This window comes from Lithobates pipiens, unplaced genomic scaffold (genome assembly GCF_037356315.1).
Source record: "Lithobates pipiens isolate NorthernLeopardFrog02 unplaced genomic scaffold, aLitPip1_a1.2 Scaffold_18, whole genome shotgun sequence".
NCBI classification, from domain to species: Eukaryota; Metazoa; Chordata; class Amphibia; order Anura; family Ranidae; genus Lithobates; species Lithobates pipiens.
Window position 1 is genome coordinate 367,400,284 of NW_027507758.1, and position 20,284 is coordinate 367,420,567.

Below are 20,284 nucleotides of genomic sequence, written 5' to 3' on the forward strand. Positions count from 1 at the left end.
AAGGCGGAGGCGCGGCGTTTGAATGGTAGAATGTCCGCTGTCTGTCTGCTCGACACGCTGATCGAGCAGGCAGACAGCGATGACTCGAGTATAAGCCGAGGGGGGCACTTTCAGCCTCAAAAAAGAGGCTGAAAATCTCCGCTTATACTCGAGTATATACGGTAAATGCACTATCTTGTATATTACTTTGGCCATTCTAGTGACTTCTGTATGTACATCTTTTGCTTATTCTGTTTGGGGGATCGGACTAATGGATGTCTGGAGAATCTTGCATCCTCGTGATAGTGTTTTCCACAGGAATGTACTGTTTGCTCCTGTGCGATAGACATGCGATCTGGGTGCAGTGCAATTTCAGCGCATATATTTGACCAGACCACACCAAAAGTACTGTACCATGCAATCTGTTGCAGACAAACTACGTTTGCGACCTATGTTTGGAGTGTCATTAAGTTACCACTGACACACACTGCATATTGCAAGTGCAGCGCATATTGAACGTGGTTCAGGAAAGGCGCACCGGCCACTGGTTTCCCACACCCTATTCAGGTGTGAACTGGCCATAAATGTATTTTTCAACACAGACCAATCCTTTTAATTTTGTTTTATATTTACAGGTAGATGCCCATAATATTGTGCCCTGCTGGGTTGCCTCTGTCAAACAGGAGTATGGAGCTCGAACCATCCGCAGAAAAATACACGATCAGCTTTCTCAGTTTCTCACTGAATTTCCTCCAGTTATCAAGCATCCACATGACTCCACGTTTAAGGCAGAGGTTAATGCTTATTTCCTTTTGTTCTTTTCACTAACTGTGCAAAATTGATATATATAATATTATATAAATTTTTTACTGCAACAGAAATTATACTGATGTGCATTTACTTTTTTTATTTTTACTGGTCAGCCTATAGATTGGGAAAAGTGCTATGCCAGTCTCGAAGTGGATCGCACAGTCAAGGAAGTAGAATGGGCAAAACCTGGGTCAAAGGCAGGAGTGGACATGCTGGAAGTATTTATAACACAACGCCTAAAGTCTTTTAATGCTGACAGGAACAATCCAAATCATAAGGCCCTTAGCAATCTTTCACCTTGGTTTCACTTTGGTAAGTCATTGTAAAGATAAAAAGCAAGTATTTGTGGCTAATGCATTGTTTCTCAACTCCAGTCCTCAAGGCGCCCCAACAGGCCATGTTTTCAGACTTTCCATTATGTTGTACGGGTGATTTTATCAGTTTCACCTTCGTAATTACCACAGCTGTTTCATCTGAGGAAGATCCTGAAAACATGACCTGTTGGGGCGCCATGAGGACTGGAGTTGAGAAACACTGGGCTAATGTGAGCCTTTCTAACAAAAAGGCAAACACAATCACAGGCAGGAAATTATATTTCTAGTGTTAGTAGAGTGTTGTAGACTGCTGAGCTAAACAAAGCTAAACTACCATTACTGACCACCTGGAAATATTAGTTGCTTGGCAGCCATTGATAATCTTTTAACTTTCATTTTTTCTAAGTCACCCAGAACAAACAGCAATTTAAATCAAATCTAAATCTGTTAGTGCATCTAACACTACACTCTGCCAGATTGACAATGCTGCTGGCACTCAAGTACAGGAAGTGTGCTACTAGCCAGATCAGCAGGTGAAAATAGAAGTGAAGAAAACCCCTAAAAAACAAAAACAAACACTTCTGGACCGCTCACCCGCAATGTACTGCAGACAGGTGGCCCATGCAGGCAAAGAGGCGTTCGGTACATTGCTGCCTGCTTCTGGTCTTTTTTTATTTTTTTATTTTATATATTAAGCAAAAAACCCAGTGGCAATCAAATACCACCAAAAGAAACCTATTTGTATGAAGAAAAAAAAAGCAATTACCAGTAAAAGTAACAGTGTTAAATAGCAAAAAAAAAATGGCCTGGTCATACAGGGGGTAAAATCTTCCTGAGCTCAAGTGGTTAGGCTGTTAATCTTTTATATATATATATATATATATATATATATATATATATATATATATATATATATATATATATATATATATATATATATATATTAAAATATATATATTAAAATATATATATATAATTTTTTTTTTTTTTTTTTTTACACCACTTTAAATCAGAGCAAAGTTAGAACTGTGGATAAATGTACCTTTTTGCGGGGACCTGGAAAATATGGAAGTAATTTGATCAGCATTCACATTTTTAAAGGGAAAGTTCCTCATTTTATTTTTTCTTGGCACAGATTTTCTTAATAGATGGTATAACGTATGTTTGAATGTAACACCTTTTTGTTCTGTCTCAGGCCAGCTGTCTGTGCAGAGAGCAATCCTGGAGGTACAGAAGTATCGCAGCAAGTACAAGGAATCTGTGGACAGTTTTGTTGAGGAAGCTGTAGTGAGGAGAGAGCTGGCAGATAACTTCTGTTATTACAACAAGAACTATGACAAAGTGGAAGGTAAATATGGAAAATACATTGGTTTTCTGAAGCTTTCTTTGGCTATTGCTGATATGTTGTCTTCCCCAAATACACATGGTGAGGCACATAAGAAGCTGGAGTAAGCCACCACCACTTGGAGGCATTGACTAAGGGACCATGAAATGTTTTTCACAATTACTGTCTACCTTTACTTCCCAGTGTTAGGTGTTTTTTTTTTTTTGCTATTTGCCAGCATCAATGGCTACACTTTTTAGTATTAAAGAGGAGCTGCACCTTTAAAAAAAAATTAAAAGCCAGGAGCTACAAATATTGTAGCTGCTGACTTTTAATAAATTGACACTTACCTGTCCCAGGGTCCAACGATGTCGGCGGCAGATGACGAGCAATCGCTCGTCTCTCCGCTGCCTCCACCGCCATCCTCTGTCGGGAATCAGGAAGTAAAGCATTGCGGCTTCACTGCCCGGTTCCCAACTCTCTCTGGATGCGAATGAAGAGCTGGATATCGGCAGACTTTGATTTCAAGGCGAATTACCCCTGCAGGGGTGCATTCTTCTGGTGAGTGGGGGACCTTGTGGGGGAACACAGAAGTCACGTTGGAGATTGCACAAGAAGCACTATAGTCACATTTGAACTTTTTGTAATTGCACCATTGAAGATTTTTTTGGAAATTTGGACACTATTTTTGCACTTTTGGTTATTATGGATTGTTTTTTCCAATTTAGGGGTTAATTGACTCTCTGCTTTTTTATATATATATATTTTTTATTTTTTTGCTTTTTTGTTTTTTTATATTTTTTGTTTTTTGTTTTTTTGTTTTTTCACTTGCACTTTTCTGACACAATTTTTATGTACCATTAATATTCTGGTCTTTTATATATATGCTTATATTAGCATTTTGCATTTATAGGTTGTATCATTTTGAATTTTAATTTTATTAAGCACATCTATATACACCCCCTACTGGGTTTTTTGCATATCTTGGCGATAATGCGATTTTAGGCAACAAATTCTTTTATATATACCTATATCAGCGTTTTGCACTTGCAGTTTGCATATTTGGGATTATAATTCCACTAGCACATTCACACACGCCTCCTACTGGGAATTTGCTCACTTAACCTTATTTTGGCGATAATGCGATTTTAGAGAATATGGCTTCTTAGCGATAGATACAAATCTTTTGTTTTCTTGTTTGTTGTCGCTTGGTTTTTGGTTCTTTCCTTTTTCTTTGTTTACTGGAACTATCTATCAATCTCAGAAATTAATCTATAGTAGGAATTTTGTTGCTTTTTGGGACATCTGAGTAGCTTGTAAATTAAAAATCGCAGAATAGCAGTTTTTTGGGGTTATACCTCCTTTTATTATATATATATATTCTTTAAGATGAATGCATGATATATTCGGGATCATATATTGATATACATACATATAATGAGTTTTATTTGTAGGTAGCGCCAATTACCCCGGTTACCATATTGTTCTATTTTTTGGAGGAAACACCTATTGGAGTTTCTTTCTTTGTGGGTGGCAGCAACCTAATGATATAATTAGTATTTGGCCGTAGCTACTGCTATTGCTATCCTTTCCTACTTCCCACCGTTGTTGAGCGCGGTTTTTCCTTAATTTTATACTCGGTTCCCTACTGCGCATGCGCGAGTCGCGCTGCGTGTCTCCACTGGTCCCCGCTGTGTCCTGGGAACTGTGTGTTTCCCAGAACACAACGGGAGGCGGGGCATCTGCAGCTAGCTGCGGCTAGCTTGTCCCGGGAAGTGGGTGTAGATACCTGGATTATCCAGGTATCTGCACCCCCTCCCCCCCCCTCAAAGGTGCCAATTGTGGCACCGGAGGGGGGGAGGGATCAGATGAGCGGAACTTCCACTTCAGGGTGGAGGTCCGCTTTAAGCAAACTGCACACTGCTTTGATTTGCTGATACCCATAGCGATGGCAGAAAGCATCTCTTATCCCCTCTTTCCTATTGCTGCTGATATAAGCTTGTCTTAATACTACCCCTGTTGGGCTTCACGTTGGGGCATTTAAAGGAGCAGCTTGTTCCTGATGTAACCAACTGCCTTTTAACAAGTTACCCAAGTTATTCATACCCCTTGAAATTTAATTTTTTTTTTTTTTTTTTCTTGTTACAACCAAAAGTGGAAATGTATTTGATGTGGCAGACCAACACAAAGTGGCAAATAAAGTCCACCTGTGTGTAAATTAATCTCAGTATAAATACAGCTGTGAAGCCCTCAGAGGTTTGTTAGAGAACCTTAGTGAACAAACGGCATCATGAAGGCCAAGGAACAAGTTAAGAAGTTTAAAGCAGGGTTGGGTTATAAAAAAAATATTCCAAGCTTTGTACATTTCATGGAGCACTGTTCAAGACCTCTTCCGAAAATGGAAAGAGTATGGCACAACTTCAAACCTACCAAGACATTGCCGTCCAACTAAACTGATGGGCTGGGCATGGAAAGCATTAATCAGAGAAGCAGCCAATAGGCCCATGGTAACTTGAGGAGCTGCAGAGATCCGCAGCCCAGGTGGAAGAATCTGTCCACAGGACAAATAGTCATGCACGCCACAGATCTGGCCTTTATGGAAGAATGGCACGAAGAAAGCCATAAGTCCTGTTTGCAGTTTGCGACCCATGTGGGGGACACAGCAAACGTGGAAGAAGATGCTCTGGTCAGACAAAACCAAAATTTTACCTTTTGGCCTAAATGCTATGCGTGGGGGGAAAAAACTAACCCTGAACACACCATTCTCACTGGGAAACATGGTGGTGGCAGCATCATATTGTGGGGATGCTTCTCTTCAGCAGGGATAGGGAAGTTGGTCAGAGTTGATGGGGGGGGGGGGGGGGGGGGGGGGGGAATGGATGGAACCAAATACAGGGCAATCTTAGAAAACCTGTTAGTCTGCAAAGTACTTGGGACTGGGGTGGAGGTTCACCTTTCAGCAGGGCAACGACCCTAAAAATACAGCCAGGTCTACAATGGAATGGTTTAGATCAAAGCATGTTCATATGTTAGAATGGCCCAGTCAAAGTCCATACCTAAATCCAATTGAGAATCTGTGGCAAGACTTGAAAATTGCTGTTCACAGATGCTCTCTATCCAATCTGACAGCTTGAGCTATCTTGCAAAGAAGAATGGGCAAAAATGTCACAGTCCTAGATGTGCAAAGCTGGTAGAGAAAACCGCAAAAAGACTTGCAGCTGTAATTGCCACGAAAGGTGGTTCTACAAAGTATTGTCTCGGGGGGGGCTGGGTGTGTGCTGAATACAAATGCACACCACAGTTTTCACATATTTATTTATAAGACATTTTGAAAAGCATTAAATCCCAATACAATACACTTACGTTTTTGGTTGTAACAAGACAAAATGTGGAAAATTTCCAGGTATGAATACTCTTTTGCGGCACTGTATTTGGCCTAAATGGAAAAAGTTGTTTCTGGACCCTGCCTTTGCCTTGTCTTTAGTCTGCATTATCTTCCAGACTCATTAAGGGAAAGCAGGTCAGAGACTCGATCCACTGTAGACCTAAAGAATGCAGAACTAAGATTTCCTTAGTGATGCCACACTGCTTCCCATGTCAGATCAATTTTCATTATCCTTTGTGCTCTTTGGCTTCTTTAATCAGCTGAAGTCTCAAGTATGAACCACTGCCACAGCCAGTACTTGGCATTCCAGCATTATCTCAATTTGTTGGTGCCATAAGTGACCGTAAGAACCATCATGACTAATGCAGGGACTTATTTTATTATTATAAATATTATTTTAGGGAAACTTCACTTACTTTGTGCCTCCTCCACTGGAATCCCTCAGCTTGCAGGTACAGAATTGGAGGTAGCAATCCTGTTGGGATATATATATATATATATATATATATATATATATATATATATATATATATATATATATATATATATATATATATATATATATATATCTATCTCTCTCTCCAGGTAGGATAATTATATTAATATTGAGGCTTTATATGGTGCCAAAAGTTTGCACAACGCTTAACACCACTTTACAACAGAAGGGCACACAGTACAGTTACAATGCTATGCAGTGCCATAATGTGTTAGTATGCACTGCATATTTGAAACTCCTAGATTTATATAGATTAATTACACACCAAGTGACATTTTAAACATTTTACTTTAGTATTTTTAAAATTTAAAGAGATGCACTGGATAAAGAGGTTTACTAATCAATATATTAATATGCCAAATTCATTATTTCTAAGGTGCTTACGACTGGGCAAAGAACACATTAAAAGTTCATGAAAAAGACAAAAGAACGCATATATACAGCCTGGAAAAACTGGAAAATGGAAAGACTCATGATCCACTGTGGAATGCAGCACAGGTATTGAATTGTAGATTCAGTTGGAGAACCCTGTATGAGTTGTCAACTGTAGGTATAACAAATCAAACCTAACAGGAACAGCCTCTTCCTAAGGTGCATACATATCTATGCCTTAATAGACTCTGCAGTACTGTGTAAATTGTTCAAAATTACTTACTGGCATAATACTTTTGAAGGGCCTTGACCTTCTGCTTAGAATTCTCAAAACCTTTTATTTTTTGTTTAGAATGGGGTTGTTAGGCCATTGCCTTACCCCAAACCTGGAGGACCAGCATACCCATTTTTGTCTGGGTCACCTCAGGAGACCTCACCAGCAGGGATAACCCTACTGATGAATATACTACTGCTGGTACAGCTCTCATGTGGCCACACAAGCTCTTCCTTCAGGAGATCCATGCTTTGTGTATGCTGCCAACTCTGTTTTGCGAATAACGTGTATAGAGAGCTTTTAGGTGAATGCAAAGCTGGACCACCTGATTTTCATGAAAACATGATTTTGTACTTGCTGTAAAATTTACTGTCCATTTCTTGAAGTTCAATAAAGCAGAGGTCTGCTCCCCTCCCCCCACAAAAAAAATAATAAAAGCCAGCAGCTACACATACTGCAGCTGCTGGGTTTTAATAATAGGACACTTATCTGTCCTGGAGTCCAGCGTTGTTGGCACCACAGCTAATGTTTCCGTCAGCTGTCGGGTGCTGCCATTGCGTGTAGGGGAACCCAACAGTGTAGCCTTATGGCTTCATGCCGAGAACCCTACTGTGCATGCGCGATGCTCTGCCCCTCTCTCCTACTGGTCTAGCGATGGGGAAGGAGGAGGGAGCACCACAGTGACGCCATGGGCCTTGGCGCAAACTCCCGGGAGTGGGAACAGGATACCTGTCAAGGTGCCAATTATGGCAGAAGACGGGGAGAGCAAACAAATGAGCTGAAGTTCCGCTCATTTGTGGAAAAAGTGGAAGTTCCACTTTTGGGTGGAACTCCACTTTAAGAGACCCCAGATTCAGTTAATCGCACAATAAGGTTATACTGCTGCCAGTGGGATGATTTGAATATTTAGGAGTGGATCACAAACACAGGTGGGTGGTCCCTGTGTCCCTTATTGAACTTCAAGAAATTAGTACAAAGATCATGTTTCCCTTATCTTTCTTTAAGGGACACAGGATTCAGTTAATCCGAGACAATTAGGATGTTCAAAAGCAATCCAACTGAGGGGCAGGCAACACGGCACAAAAAAAAATGCTAACTGACCCAAAAACAGAACAAACGCCAACCATTCCCCCCTTCTCTTAAAATGCATTCTATGCATTAAGATAAAATGCATTCTATGCATTAAGATAAAAAGCCTTCTGTGTATGTCCCTGATGTTAACCCCTTCCATGCCAGTGTCATTTATACACCGACCAGTGCATATTTTTAGCACTGATCACTGTAATAATGTCACTGGTCCCACAAAACTGGGGGGGAAAAAAGGACATTAATTTTATTTAGGTACAGCGTTGCACGACTGCATAATTGTCAGTTAAAGTAACGCAGTGCCGTATTGCCAAAAATTGCCTGGTCATTAAGGGGGTAAATCCTAACTGTTGTGTTGCATGAATGAAAAATCTTGTATATTGAATGATGTATTAATATATATATATTTTTTTATTATTATTTTAACACAGTTGCAAATGGTTCATGAAGGAAAGATGCACGGCTTCCTTCGCATGTATTGGGCTAAGAAAATTCTTGAGTGGACTAATTCACCAGAGGAGGCTCTTAAATTTACCATATATCTCAATGATCGGTATGAACTGGATGGGCGGGACCCTAATGGATACGTAGGTGAGAATGTACTTTGTCAGTCTTTCTAAAGTTTGCACATGACCCCATTTTGAGAGAGAGGGAGATAGATGGAGATGACATATAAATATTATATATATCAACTTTATTGCTATCACACAGGCTCCCCAGTGGGATGGGGACAGCCTGGAAACAGGGGGCCCTTCTGCCGCTTGTAAAAGTAAGCGAGTGGCTTTTTAGCAGCTCTGATCACTTTTACTAAAGTCCACCGCCAGATCTAAGGAATGGTATCTGGATGATGACTGTAGCTGCAGCCATCATCCAGATATCCCTCCACTTCCCATGGTGGTTAAAGATACTGTCTGTTTTCTCTGACACCCATTGCCTGTACAGGGAATGAGAGGAAAGCTCTTCAATGTGGAACAATGACCAGGATTCTAATCCTTCCCCACTTTGTTACAATTGTTTATTTCTGTCTTTGACCCTCTTAGAGAGATTTCTCTCTTCACTTATGTTATGACAGAAACGTATTAAAAAGATAGAGGAAACCAGTCGTGGGTACTATAGTTGGAGAGGAGCCCACGAAACTAATCTCGACACTTTATGACTCCCTTAGAAGACGTGCCGTGGCCGGTCTCACAGGGGTAGCACGGTATAGGTGGGAGGAGGATGTAGGCCCGATTGAGGGGGAGGAGTGGGAGGAGATCTTAGATGTGGTTAAAAAAGTCTCCCCTAGGGTGACTGACAGGCTGACTCAATTGTACATCCTACATAAGTCTTATCTTACACCTGCCAGGATTCGTAGATATAAACCCTCCCTGGAGCCGGGGTGCCCGCGCTGTGGGAGTCTTCCATGCTCCTTCTACCATTTAATGTGGTCCTGTCCAGACATTCAGGCCTTCTGGTTGCAGGTAGTTCATTTCCTACATGACCACATGGGCTCCCCCCTCCAGGTGGACCCTAAAACTTTTTTATTGGGCCTCGAGCTAGGAGCCCCGGTGGAACCCTCGAATGCTATTTTCATCCAGGAAACATTGTTCAGTGCTAGGAAATTAATTGCCCGGTTGTGGATGCGGCCCGAAACCCCGACACTCAGGGCTTGGATGACTGAGGTCAATTCTACCTTGCCAATAAAGAAAGTCATATATGCACACAGGGGGTGCCCTGGCAAGTTTAATAAGGTTTGGGATCCTTGGCTTAATGACCCCGATACTTGTGGGAACTAGCTTGTGAGTCGAGACTTCTATGGGTGTGCCCTGTGAGGTATCTGTTTTCAGTCGCTACTGGGTTCCCCTTCCTGTTACTCTATTTACTTTGCAACACTGCTACGGTGCTTACACATACATATTTGACGCTGTTTTTATAGATCTGCTCTGGGTTTCTCGATGTGATGGAGCTACTTTTAAATGTTATTACCATTGGCTGTAAAATGTACCAACACCTGTAACTCTTCTTTTTTTTTGTATACTGTGCCATTTACCAATAAACTCGTTTTGTTTAAAAAAAAAAAAAAGATAGAGGAAACAAAATGAAGAGAAACCAAACAAAAGGGGCAGAGACAGCAGTAAAAAACAAACGTAAAGTTTATGGCTCGAATTCAACTGAATAAGAGCAAGTGGAAAGGGTATTCTCAAAGAAATTCTCTACTTTTTAAATAAAAGGATTGATATGATAGGATTTTAGTACTGACTGTAATGACCTTTTTCTCTGAGTTAATTGAGGGACATAGGATGTCTTTCACTTCTGGGTTATACGGCCACCTACAGACAGAGGTATAGAACATTAATGGACTCCAAAAAAATGGCAAGTACAAAAATCCAATTTTGTTTATACACAGGAAGTCTTTTACTTTTGGGACACCCAAAAGCAGTCCCAACTGATGGCTGGTCAATCCAAGCAAACGTAACAGACCTGAAAAAATAACAGATAATAGGGAACTGGCTTCAGCTCAGAAAGTCTCCTGAATTATCTTGCATCCAAAGCTGGCATTAGAAGATGCCAAAATGTGCCAGCGCGCTGCTCCAGGGCTTTCCCACTGGAGACAATGGAGCAGCTGTTTGAGGGCAGATTGCAGGCGTTATTCTTAATGATATAGCACCTGCAAAACGCCCACGGTGTTAAAAGGGTCTTAATCCATCTTCCTGAAAGAAGCAGTAGTAGAGAGTCTCGCAGCCTGAACCACATCCAGGCAATAAAGGAACATTTCCTTTCTGTGACCTGGAGTCAAAGGGAAGAATCTGATTGAGTTGAAAGGCAGAAACTACCTTTTGGGCAAGAAGAAAGTCCTGGATCTCAAAAATACCTTCTCCCTTAGCAAAAACAGAATGTGTTCCTTGCAGCATAAAACTGCCAGTGCAGATGCTCACCTCGCAGGTAATGACTACATTGCAAATCGCCTTGTAGGTGAGTATTCGGAGAAATGTCTCTATCGGGTTTAAGCCCAGTTTCTGAAGCACAGAGAACCAGATTAAGATCCCACAAAGCCACAGCAGAACAAATGGGGTGTGAGAGGCCAATGGCCACTGAAACATGATAGAAATGGCAGAAAGCTGGTCTTTGATAGTGCTGGGAGTCAAATGTTGGTTCAGACAGAACCAGGGATCATGAAGCAGGATGGTAAATTGATCCATGGTACTGAAGATCTGGATGATCTTTGTTTGTTCTGTGCCTTCTGAAGGTGTATCAGCACCTGGAATCCTGTTGTCCTCCACTCATAAGTTCTAGCTTTTGGAATCTTTCCTAGCCCAGCTGGGGTCTTTAGTGGACTTCATTCATAGAGCATCTAACCAGCTTGGTCTTTGAGGGATAACATCTATTGGACTGGTTCTGCTCCCTTTCCATTTCTTTACCTCTGTAGTATACATGGTTTTCTGCCCTGGTTATATATATATATATATATATATATGTATGCTTTTATTGGGGGTATCAAAAGCATAACAAAGCCATTCCGCTTACAGAGATTATCGGGTATAAAACTATGAAGAACATACACAAAATGGACATAGTTCTATTTATTCGTTCATTAAAGGTTTTACAGTGTTCTAAATTTCCAACAAAAAAAAAAATTAGGTTGAATCCTTTCTCTTTAGTCAAAAAAATATAGTATTTCAATTCACATATTCAGAAAGGGTAATTGTATCTAGAACACTTTTTATATCTCTGACTTTTGGAACTTGTGTTGAATCCGTAATCTCTTAATAACTAAGTATCATCTATAACAAGAATGAGAATGAAAAGAATGAGGAGTAGAAGTGAAAAAAAGAGAATAAAAATAATGGGAAGACAAATCTGAGATATGCCATGTATCATAATTGGCTAAGAACTCGTGCAATTGGGAAGATTTCTGGAGGGACATTCTGGGGGTCAGGTACCATCTGGTGTGTAGTTTCACTACTCTTTCTTTAATAGACATAGAGCGAGTGCTTTTATGCATGTTTAGTAGCATATCTGACCATTCTTCTGAGGCAAATTCCTGGCCTATGTCTGTTTCCCACTGGACCACCACAGAGGATTTTTCTGGCAAGTGTAACCCGTTTAGGTAACTGTAAATCTGTGATATGATCCCTTTTATCTCTGGCGGAACTAAAACAAATGGATACATATGTCGTAAATCTGGGCCTGACGTTAAGGGGGTATGATTCCTAAAAGTGTCTGATCTGGAGATATTTTAAAGAATTTCGTCCTTGGTATATTCTATTTTTGCTGGAGGTGGGAGAAAGGAATAAAAGTGAGAGCCTTATATTAGGGTGTTAAAGGTAACTAGGGCGTTCTTCTCCCACCACAGATATTCATTAGGTGAGGTATATGCGAGGGGGAATCCTCTTTTTTTTTTTTTTTTTTTTTTTTTTTTTATCTCCCGGAATGAAAATAGGGATGGTATTGGGGATTAGAGCTTAAACGTCAGACCATAGATGGAAAGATTGTGAGACTATATTATTTAGAGGGCTTAACTCCCTGGCCCTGACTGTATTCTGCCAAAGCAGACCTGGGAAGTAGTACGGGTGGACTGAAGTATTTTCGAATTGGAGCCAAGGGATCGAGGTTGTCGGGGTGTGCCATTGTGCTGTTTGTGCCAGTCTGGCTACCATAAAGTACCACCATGTATCAGGTAGACCTAGACTTTGTGAGAGAGGTCTATATGATATAAATTTGCCATATCTAGGTCTCTTGCCCATCCATATAAATTGATTAACCTCCCCTTGGAGCTGTTTGATGGTCTGGTGGAAAACATAGACCGGCAAGGCTCTAAAGTAATATAATAGCTTTGGCAGGATGGACATCTTGATTCGCTGTAACTCTGCCCAATAGGGAGTTGGGGAAATTGGACCACATTCTCAGCCATTGTATAACTATTGAAAACGCTTGAGGATGGTTAGTATTATACATCTTTCTGAGTGAAGGAGCTAGGCGAACCCCCAAGTTTTGCAAGGTTCTATCACTTATAGAGGAGCCAAAGGAGTCTTATGTTTGCCATTGTGTTATGTGGAACATTTTATCAGGAGGGCGGAGCACTTGGATAGATTCACCCCCAGGCCTAAGTTATCATGGAACTCTCTTAACACCTATACCAGTTTAGGGAGCGATACTATCGGGTCCAGTGGGAACAAAAGTATGTCGCCAGCGTACATGCTCAACTTAAATTCCTCTCCCCCCTTCAGATAGCCTTTGCTATTTGGGTTAGCCTTTATCGCCCTTGCCAACAGCTCTATGGCCAGGGCAAAAGTTAAAGGCGAGAAGGGACAGCCTTGCCTTGTACCCCTCCCTAATGGAAAGTAGTCGGAGGAGCAGCCGGGGAGCTTGATTCTGGTATGGGGGTTGTGGTATAAGGCATTAAATCCGTGTACAAATTTAGCTAAGACACTGTACGTGTATGGCCATAGCATGCTATCAGAGGCCTAGTGTATCTCTAGACCCAAGATCAATACTTTGCAGGAAATGAGATCTGCATCCTGTATGATGTTCGATGCCAATCGGATGTTATCCGTGATCTGCCTGGTAGGGTTAAAACCCATTTTGTTCTGGGGCTATTAGTGAGGATATAATTGGGGCAATGCAGTCTGCTAGCAATCTGCCCTGGATGTTTATATCATTATTGAGGACCGATATCGGCCTGTAGTTTTGAGGGACTCGTGGTCCTTATTAGGTTTTCGGGATCAATGTCATATTGGCATGGAGCATCTCTTCTGGGAGCTTATGGCCCTGGAGGATATAATTGAAATGATTGGAGAGTTTAGGGGCAGGGGTACCTGCAAATTTCTCATAGTATGTAGGGGTAAATCCGTCTGGGCCTGGGGCTTTCGAGGTCTTCAGGGATTCAATAATGGATAAAATCAAGCTCTGTAGCTGCTCCTCCGGGGTTGGGAGGTGTAATGAGGCCAGCCAGGATGCTGCCTGACTCTCTGGGCCTGCTTTTGGGGCTGAAAGTAGAGCCTCATAGTAAGAAGTAAAGATGTGTAGTATTTCTTTGGGAGTAGAAACCATCTGCCCCCTTCTATTCCTCAATTTGTATATATGTGTTGGCTGGAGGGACTGGTGAAGCTTATAAGTGAACATTGACGAGGCTGAATTACTATAAAGGAGAAAACGTGCCTTGGACCAACATAGGGACTTCTCTGTTTGTTTGGTCCGATAAGAGGGTGTCTAGTGCTACTCTTTTTATGTTAATTTGTCTCCGTATTTCCACAAAGTGCAAATGGTAATTTAGGTGATAAAGCTTGTGTAATTCCATAGTAAGGGAGGTAACTGCTGTCGTTCTTTGTCTTTTCCTTATGGTGGCTAGTTCTATTATATGTCCCTTCAGGACTGCCTTGTGGGCTGCCCGGGGGGGGGGGGGGGGGGGGGCGTGCATTTCATCTACTTCACTTGACCTAAAATATTCTAGAAGTTTCTCTGATATTTGTGCTTTTACCTTTTGGGTCGGGAGCAGAGAGTGAAATATGGCCTTCACTGCTGCTTGCAGATCTACCACCGTCTCGGGACCCCTCTCACACTGATTTCTTCTATTGTGGTTATCTAAGTCCTTGAGGTGGGTTTGCAGTTGGAGGACCGTGTCTGAGAGGGACTCATGATCTTTGCATAGATCCTCATAGGCTAGATGAAGCTCATCGTGCTTCGTTTCTAGTATGTCTGTGCGGCCTCCCAGAGCAGCTATCTCCTGTGTCAGAGTGCTGGTGGATTTATGTAGCTCTGCTTGGAACTTGTGGGTCAATTTGTCATACATTGTGGAGTGGCTATCCTCCAGATCGGCCTTTGTGAGATGAGGTGTGTACTCACTGTGGTCTGAGGTCATAGACTGTGAGGCTGCTGAAGCAGGAGAGACCTCGTATGCCTGCGTCAGCTGGGCGCCATCTTAGGACATCACTGCTTGCCCCCAGACGTGGAGCAGGTAATCTGTTAGGGGCCGCTGGGCGGTCTTCTTGCTGCTCCTGGAGTTTGGCATGCACCGGCTGATCCCTCCAGCTAGCTCCCCCCCCCCCCCCCTCCGGGATACTGCGGAGCAAAGTGCTTGAATTTGGTGCTCTCTGGCCCTGGAGACTTAAACCTGTTCCCTGCTTCCCTCGGAAATCCTGTGACTAGTGTCCCTCCAGTTTCGGGCTGCGCATGCGACCCTTACCCTGGTTTTGTTTTGTGACACCATGGGATCTAACCTTGTGGTGGGTTTTTATTTATTTTTTCTCTTTTTTTAATTTTTTAATTTTTCTTGTTTGGTAGTCCTTACCTCTGCAAGGTGGGTTTCTATACTCGCATCCTTTCTGTGCTTATAACCTGTGGGTTAAGGCCAAGGCTGTTGTCTGACCTAGGGCAGTTTTTTGTTCTTTTCCCTCAACTGGCATTGTTCTTCTGTCCGGTTCCAGCTTTTTTTGGAGTGTCTTTTCTGTTTAGCTATGGTTCTCAGCTACTGATTAGTGGGAATTCTTCAGCAGTCCCATTGGTGTTGTGTGTTTTTTTTTTTTTTTTTTTTTTTTTTTTTAAATGATCTTTTTAATTATTCTGTAAGTTTTTTTTTTTTGGGCTCTGCGTAACTTCTGCATACTTTCAACTATTAAAGTGGTTGTAAACTAATTTTTTTTAACTTTTACCTACAGGAAAGCCTATAATAAGGCTTACCTGTAGGTAAAAAAAATCTCCTAAACCTGTACGGTTTAGGAGATATTCCCCTCGGTATGCGCCGCTGACTGCAGCGGCGCATGCGCACAAGGGGATTCTTGGCCTGAAAATCCGCCAGTGGCCGACCGGCCGGAATGAAATCTCCCGCGCGCATGCGCTGGAGTGACTATTTCGCGGCTCCGGCCACTCACAGCGCCGGAGCCGCGATACCCGGAAGAAACGTATTAAAAATATTAAGCTTTTTAACTTTTTTTTTTTTTTTTTTAAATATTGAAGTCAATGCGAGCATGCTTAAAATCCATAAAATCTTCTTCCGCTGCCAAAAATTTCAGCTCCTTCATGCTTTCACCTACAGATGCTAAAACTTTAAAATGTTCACAAAATATTCAGCTATCTGGCTATATCTTTTCAGTTTGATATATTTTTTACAGTTTTTGTGAAAAAGCTGTTTAAGTTTAGTGATCATTTTTTTTAGAAAATTTCATTAAACTTAAGGCATCCAGGCTTTTGTCGTCTGTTTTGTTTCCATGGTTACCAAAGCTTCTTATACACAGTGATGGGAGAGCACAGACACACCATGTACTGATTTATAAGAGAGGAATATGATGGGCAGTTTTGATGGGGGCAATTTTGATGCTATTCAGCATTCCCACGCATTTTCTAGATCTCTGTTGGTCTTCCTGGTTGAGGGCAGGTCCATATTAAGAGCATTATGGGCCTGGTGCTGAGGAGTTTGGTTGGCCTTAAGGGCTGTGCATCGGCGTACACCCTGAGGTTGAAGGGTGCAGCTATTATGCAGACCTAACGCAACACTACAGAAGCTGAATACCATTAGGACTGCTGGCGGTGCCTATCGTTAATCCCACCACCCAGCCCAAGTAGTGAATGCAGGACTGGTCCGGCCTGGGGAGATCTTTCCCTCTCGGCCCATTGCTTTCCATGTGCAACCTGTTTTTTGGGTGGCTTTTCTTCTTAAAGATAAGGTGCAGGAACCCCCCCTCCCTTTCCTCTGGGGGAGCATGCCATGTCATAGGGTGGGTGGGGCCAAATTGTACAGTGGGAGGGTCTTAAAGGGACATTGTTTAATAAAACCAGGAATGCATAACATGGGGTCCAGGTTTGTCATGAACGGAGTGCTGTGTTCAGAGGTTTGCTATGCACAGTGAACACTTCTGCCCCCCACTTCCATAACTCTCCTCTGCACAGATCTCTGCTGCCACTTCCTAACCCTCCCCCAACAGCTAAGCTCTGTGTACTAGGTGGAGGCGTGACCCTGACTGAGTTGGGCGTATGGTGGTTTAGGTGACTTTTTTTTTTTATTTTTTTGAGAAAGCCTGAATGTGAAATACATTCTGTGTCATCCTACAAATGGGGGGGAGGGAATTACAAGAAAACTTTAATTTTTGTGTTTTAAAATGACCTTTTCAACACAGTGTTGCTAAAAGCGGTGACTGAGTTTGTATGACTTGCCATATTTTATGATTTAATTAAAACATTTCTTCTACAGGCTGTATGTGGTCTATTTGTGGAATTCATGATCAGGGCTGGGCAGAAAGGGCTGTTTTCGGCAAAATCCGGTACATGAACTATCAAGGATGCAAGAGGAAATTTGATGTGGCTCAGTTTGAACGACGCTATCATCCCAAGAACTTTGCTTAATGTCCTAGATATTTGTAAAGTATCACACATTACACTCAGGAAAATTGCATGAAATGATTATTTGCTGTACTGTTGGTCCATTTGGGAGCTCACTGCCTTCTTCATTATACTGTACGTGTCCCTCAGAACTTTCTAATGGCATTATCTTTGAGAAAAATGTACTGGTCCAAAACCTGAAGTGCATTTCCTGTGTAAAGTGTTGAATTTCCACAAAGCCTTACCTGGTGGCAGTGTAAAAAAAATTAATTATATATATATATGATGGGGAATGTATCCAGTACATCTTCTACTTCTTAGAGTGCACATTTTAAAACTTTTATAAATCTGTTTTACAAGTTGCCTGTTACAATGTATAGTTAATAGCACGTTTGTACTTTTCTACCTGACAGTTCCGCTTGTTAAAGTTTTTTTTCATAAAATATTAAGCAGCAGCTTGTGTGTTTGTTTTTTTTTGTTTTGTTTTTTTCCCTTTCCGTGGTATGTATTAATGGGAACTTTATACAAGAAATGTCTAAATTCAAGAGCCATATGTATTCTTAAGGGAATCCTTTTTTTTTTTTTTTTTTTTCCCTCAGATAAGTGCAGTAAATCAATCATGAAACAGCTTTCACAATTTATTCAGGTTGCGTGCTACAAAGCTTCCTCTGATTGGCTGAGGCATGAGTGGATGACGTCATGATTTCTGATTTAACCAATCCCTGTATTCAAATAAGAGAATACAATGCTGTCTATGAATGTCTGAGCAGTGCTTAGCTTGATTAAATTTTGAGCCATGTTTTGAGATGGGAAGTTTTCATTTCATTGATGAAACACAAGACTATATGTAGCTAAGGGCAAACGTGGTGGTGTAGGAAACCATTTCTTTGTGCTAACGTGGCCCAAACAAAATGGTTAAAAAGGGACAGAACTGGAGATCGGGTTTAAAGGGACCTGCAAAGTTTAATTCTCAGTACTATTTAACCACTTAGGCCCCTTTCACACAGAGCAGAGCCACACAGCGGACTCGGCAGGAGATCGCTCCGTTGAGTCGGTTGATGACAGGTCTGTCTGCTCATTGAGCAGGGAGGGACCTGTCAGAGCCCTGCTGATGTCTATGGGGAGATTTGAGGGCATGTCCGTGTGTTTGTTTTTTTTTGCCCCCATTTGATCCACCATACGTCTGTTTTTGATCGGATGGCAGACGGGTGTCATTGGACACATCTCCGCTGACATCCGCCTACCGATAGGAGTCCAATGGGTGCCCTGCTCTGAGCTGCCTCAAAAATAGACAGGTGGATCCGAGTGGGCTTATGGTGAGAAAGGGGCCTTAAAGTGGAACTTTAGTGAAAAACAAAATGGTTTAACAGGCAGGATTTTGTCTGTTCTGCATTAAAGTTACTGATGTACCCGTGTACAGTGCCCTGTAGAAATTAATCAATGCCGAAGCTGACCTCGACCCCTGTATGCCAATAAAAGCAGCTTTGATTGAGGTCCAGCAGCTGCCTGGGAGCTCTGGGATGCTGGATCCAAGGTGAACATTTTTCCACATTAAAGTGGAAGTAAACCCTTCTGTTTTCAGTCACAGAAGCTGCCATCTTGGCCTCTAATGATTCTTCAACTCTCCTAATGCTGCACATGTGATCAGTTATGAAACCAGCCATTGGATGGTTTGAAAGTTTGGTTGAGAGCACAACCAATATGAAAGTTACATTCCTGGCATGCCGGAAATGCTAAGTGTTTTTTGAAACTGGGTTTACTACCGCTTTAAAGGACATTGAGGATGCTATAGGCCAAAAAAAAATAAAAGCAGCTCTCCAAGGGTATTTAACAGTAATAGCCAAGACTTATTTTATATACACAGGAGCAGATCTTGTTCCTGTGTAAACTGTCACTCAGAACAATGTTTGTGTGACGAAGAAATAAGTTATTATTTCATTGCAATTTCTCTTGTTCGTCATAGCAGATTAAATGGGTGTCCTTTTAATCTGCATATGAAGGCATTCAAATAAAAGTGTCCCTAATTAACTGTCTTCCCTCTCCTTGGCTGTTTTCTGTATCCCCCCACACCAATGTTTATTCAGTTGTCCCTAATGTTTATCCTGATGCAAGTTAAAAAAAAATAAAATAAAAGACTTGTGTGACACACACAAAACCACATTACACTTGTTTTTAAAGTTAAAACTGGGCAAACTAGATGGGGGAGGAGAAGGAAAAGAAAAAAAAATTGGTTTGTTACATCATTTCTATTGAGTGCATAGAAAAAGGGAATACAATATTGCATTGTTCGTATTGGGGAAAAAAAAAAAAATTCTTTGGGGAATTACCAATCAATAGGCACATAGATGAAGTCTAAATATTTCTGTGGTCCATAGGCAGCATACTGGTGTTAGAGCTGATGGGATTTAAGGGATTCTAAAAAGCTAGGATTTTTTTTTCTCTTTTATGCATTCCCTGCATTAAGGTAAAAAATGTCCCAGTGGTTGTATCATGTGTGCCCCCACCTTCCCCTTATTTTTAAATGAGGGCTATCGATTCAGTGCTGCTCTCTGTTCCTCTCCTCACAGGATTCAGCAATAGCAGCAGGCGCTATTGCTTGTAAAGAGGGAGTCTGAGCCATGCTGTGTATCAATAGACACACACACAGCCTGGCGCAGGGGCTAGCCCCCAGGAAGCCGCTTCCTATGGGGGTGCACAGAGAGTGGGAGATCATGGTACAGAAAGGCTGTCGGCTTGGTCAGACTCAGTAAAGGGATGGGGGAGTGTTGTAATACACTAGGCTCCATGAAGACTATAAATAGAGGTCATTTAAGAAAACGTGGCCTACTTCACCCAGGAGGCCAACATGAACTGTGTGTTTTGGTTATCTCGTCAGATGAACAGGATGCTTGTGCTCTGTTCTTTCTATCTATATGGGTTGTGTACTTAACAACCAATAAATCTATACTTTCAC

At 41.7% G+C, this 20,284-nt stretch overlaps 1 protein-coding gene across 1 annotated transcript in view; it reads left to right on the forward strand.

Moving 5' to 3' along the window:
• Positions 1–17,786, forward strand: part of LOC143988221 (deoxyribodipyrimidine photo-lyase-like) — a 28,155-nt gene extending 10,369 nt beyond the window's left edge. The window contains exons 5-10 of the mRNA XM_077487618.1: positions 615–773; positions 903–1,101; positions 2,299–2,451; positions 6,685–6,806; positions 8,472–8,631; positions 17,204–17,786. Of these exons, the coding sequence (XP_077343744.1) occupies positions 615–773; positions 903–1,101; positions 2,299–2,451; positions 6,685–6,806; positions 8,472–8,631; positions 17,204–17,355 (945 nt within the window). The 3' untranslated portion in view covers positions 17,356–17,786. The remainder of the gene's footprint in view (positions 1–614; positions 774–902; positions 1,102–2,298; positions 2,452–6,684; positions 6,807–8,471; positions 8,632–17,203) is intronic.
• Positions 17,787–20,284: the final 2,498 nt, after the last annotated feature.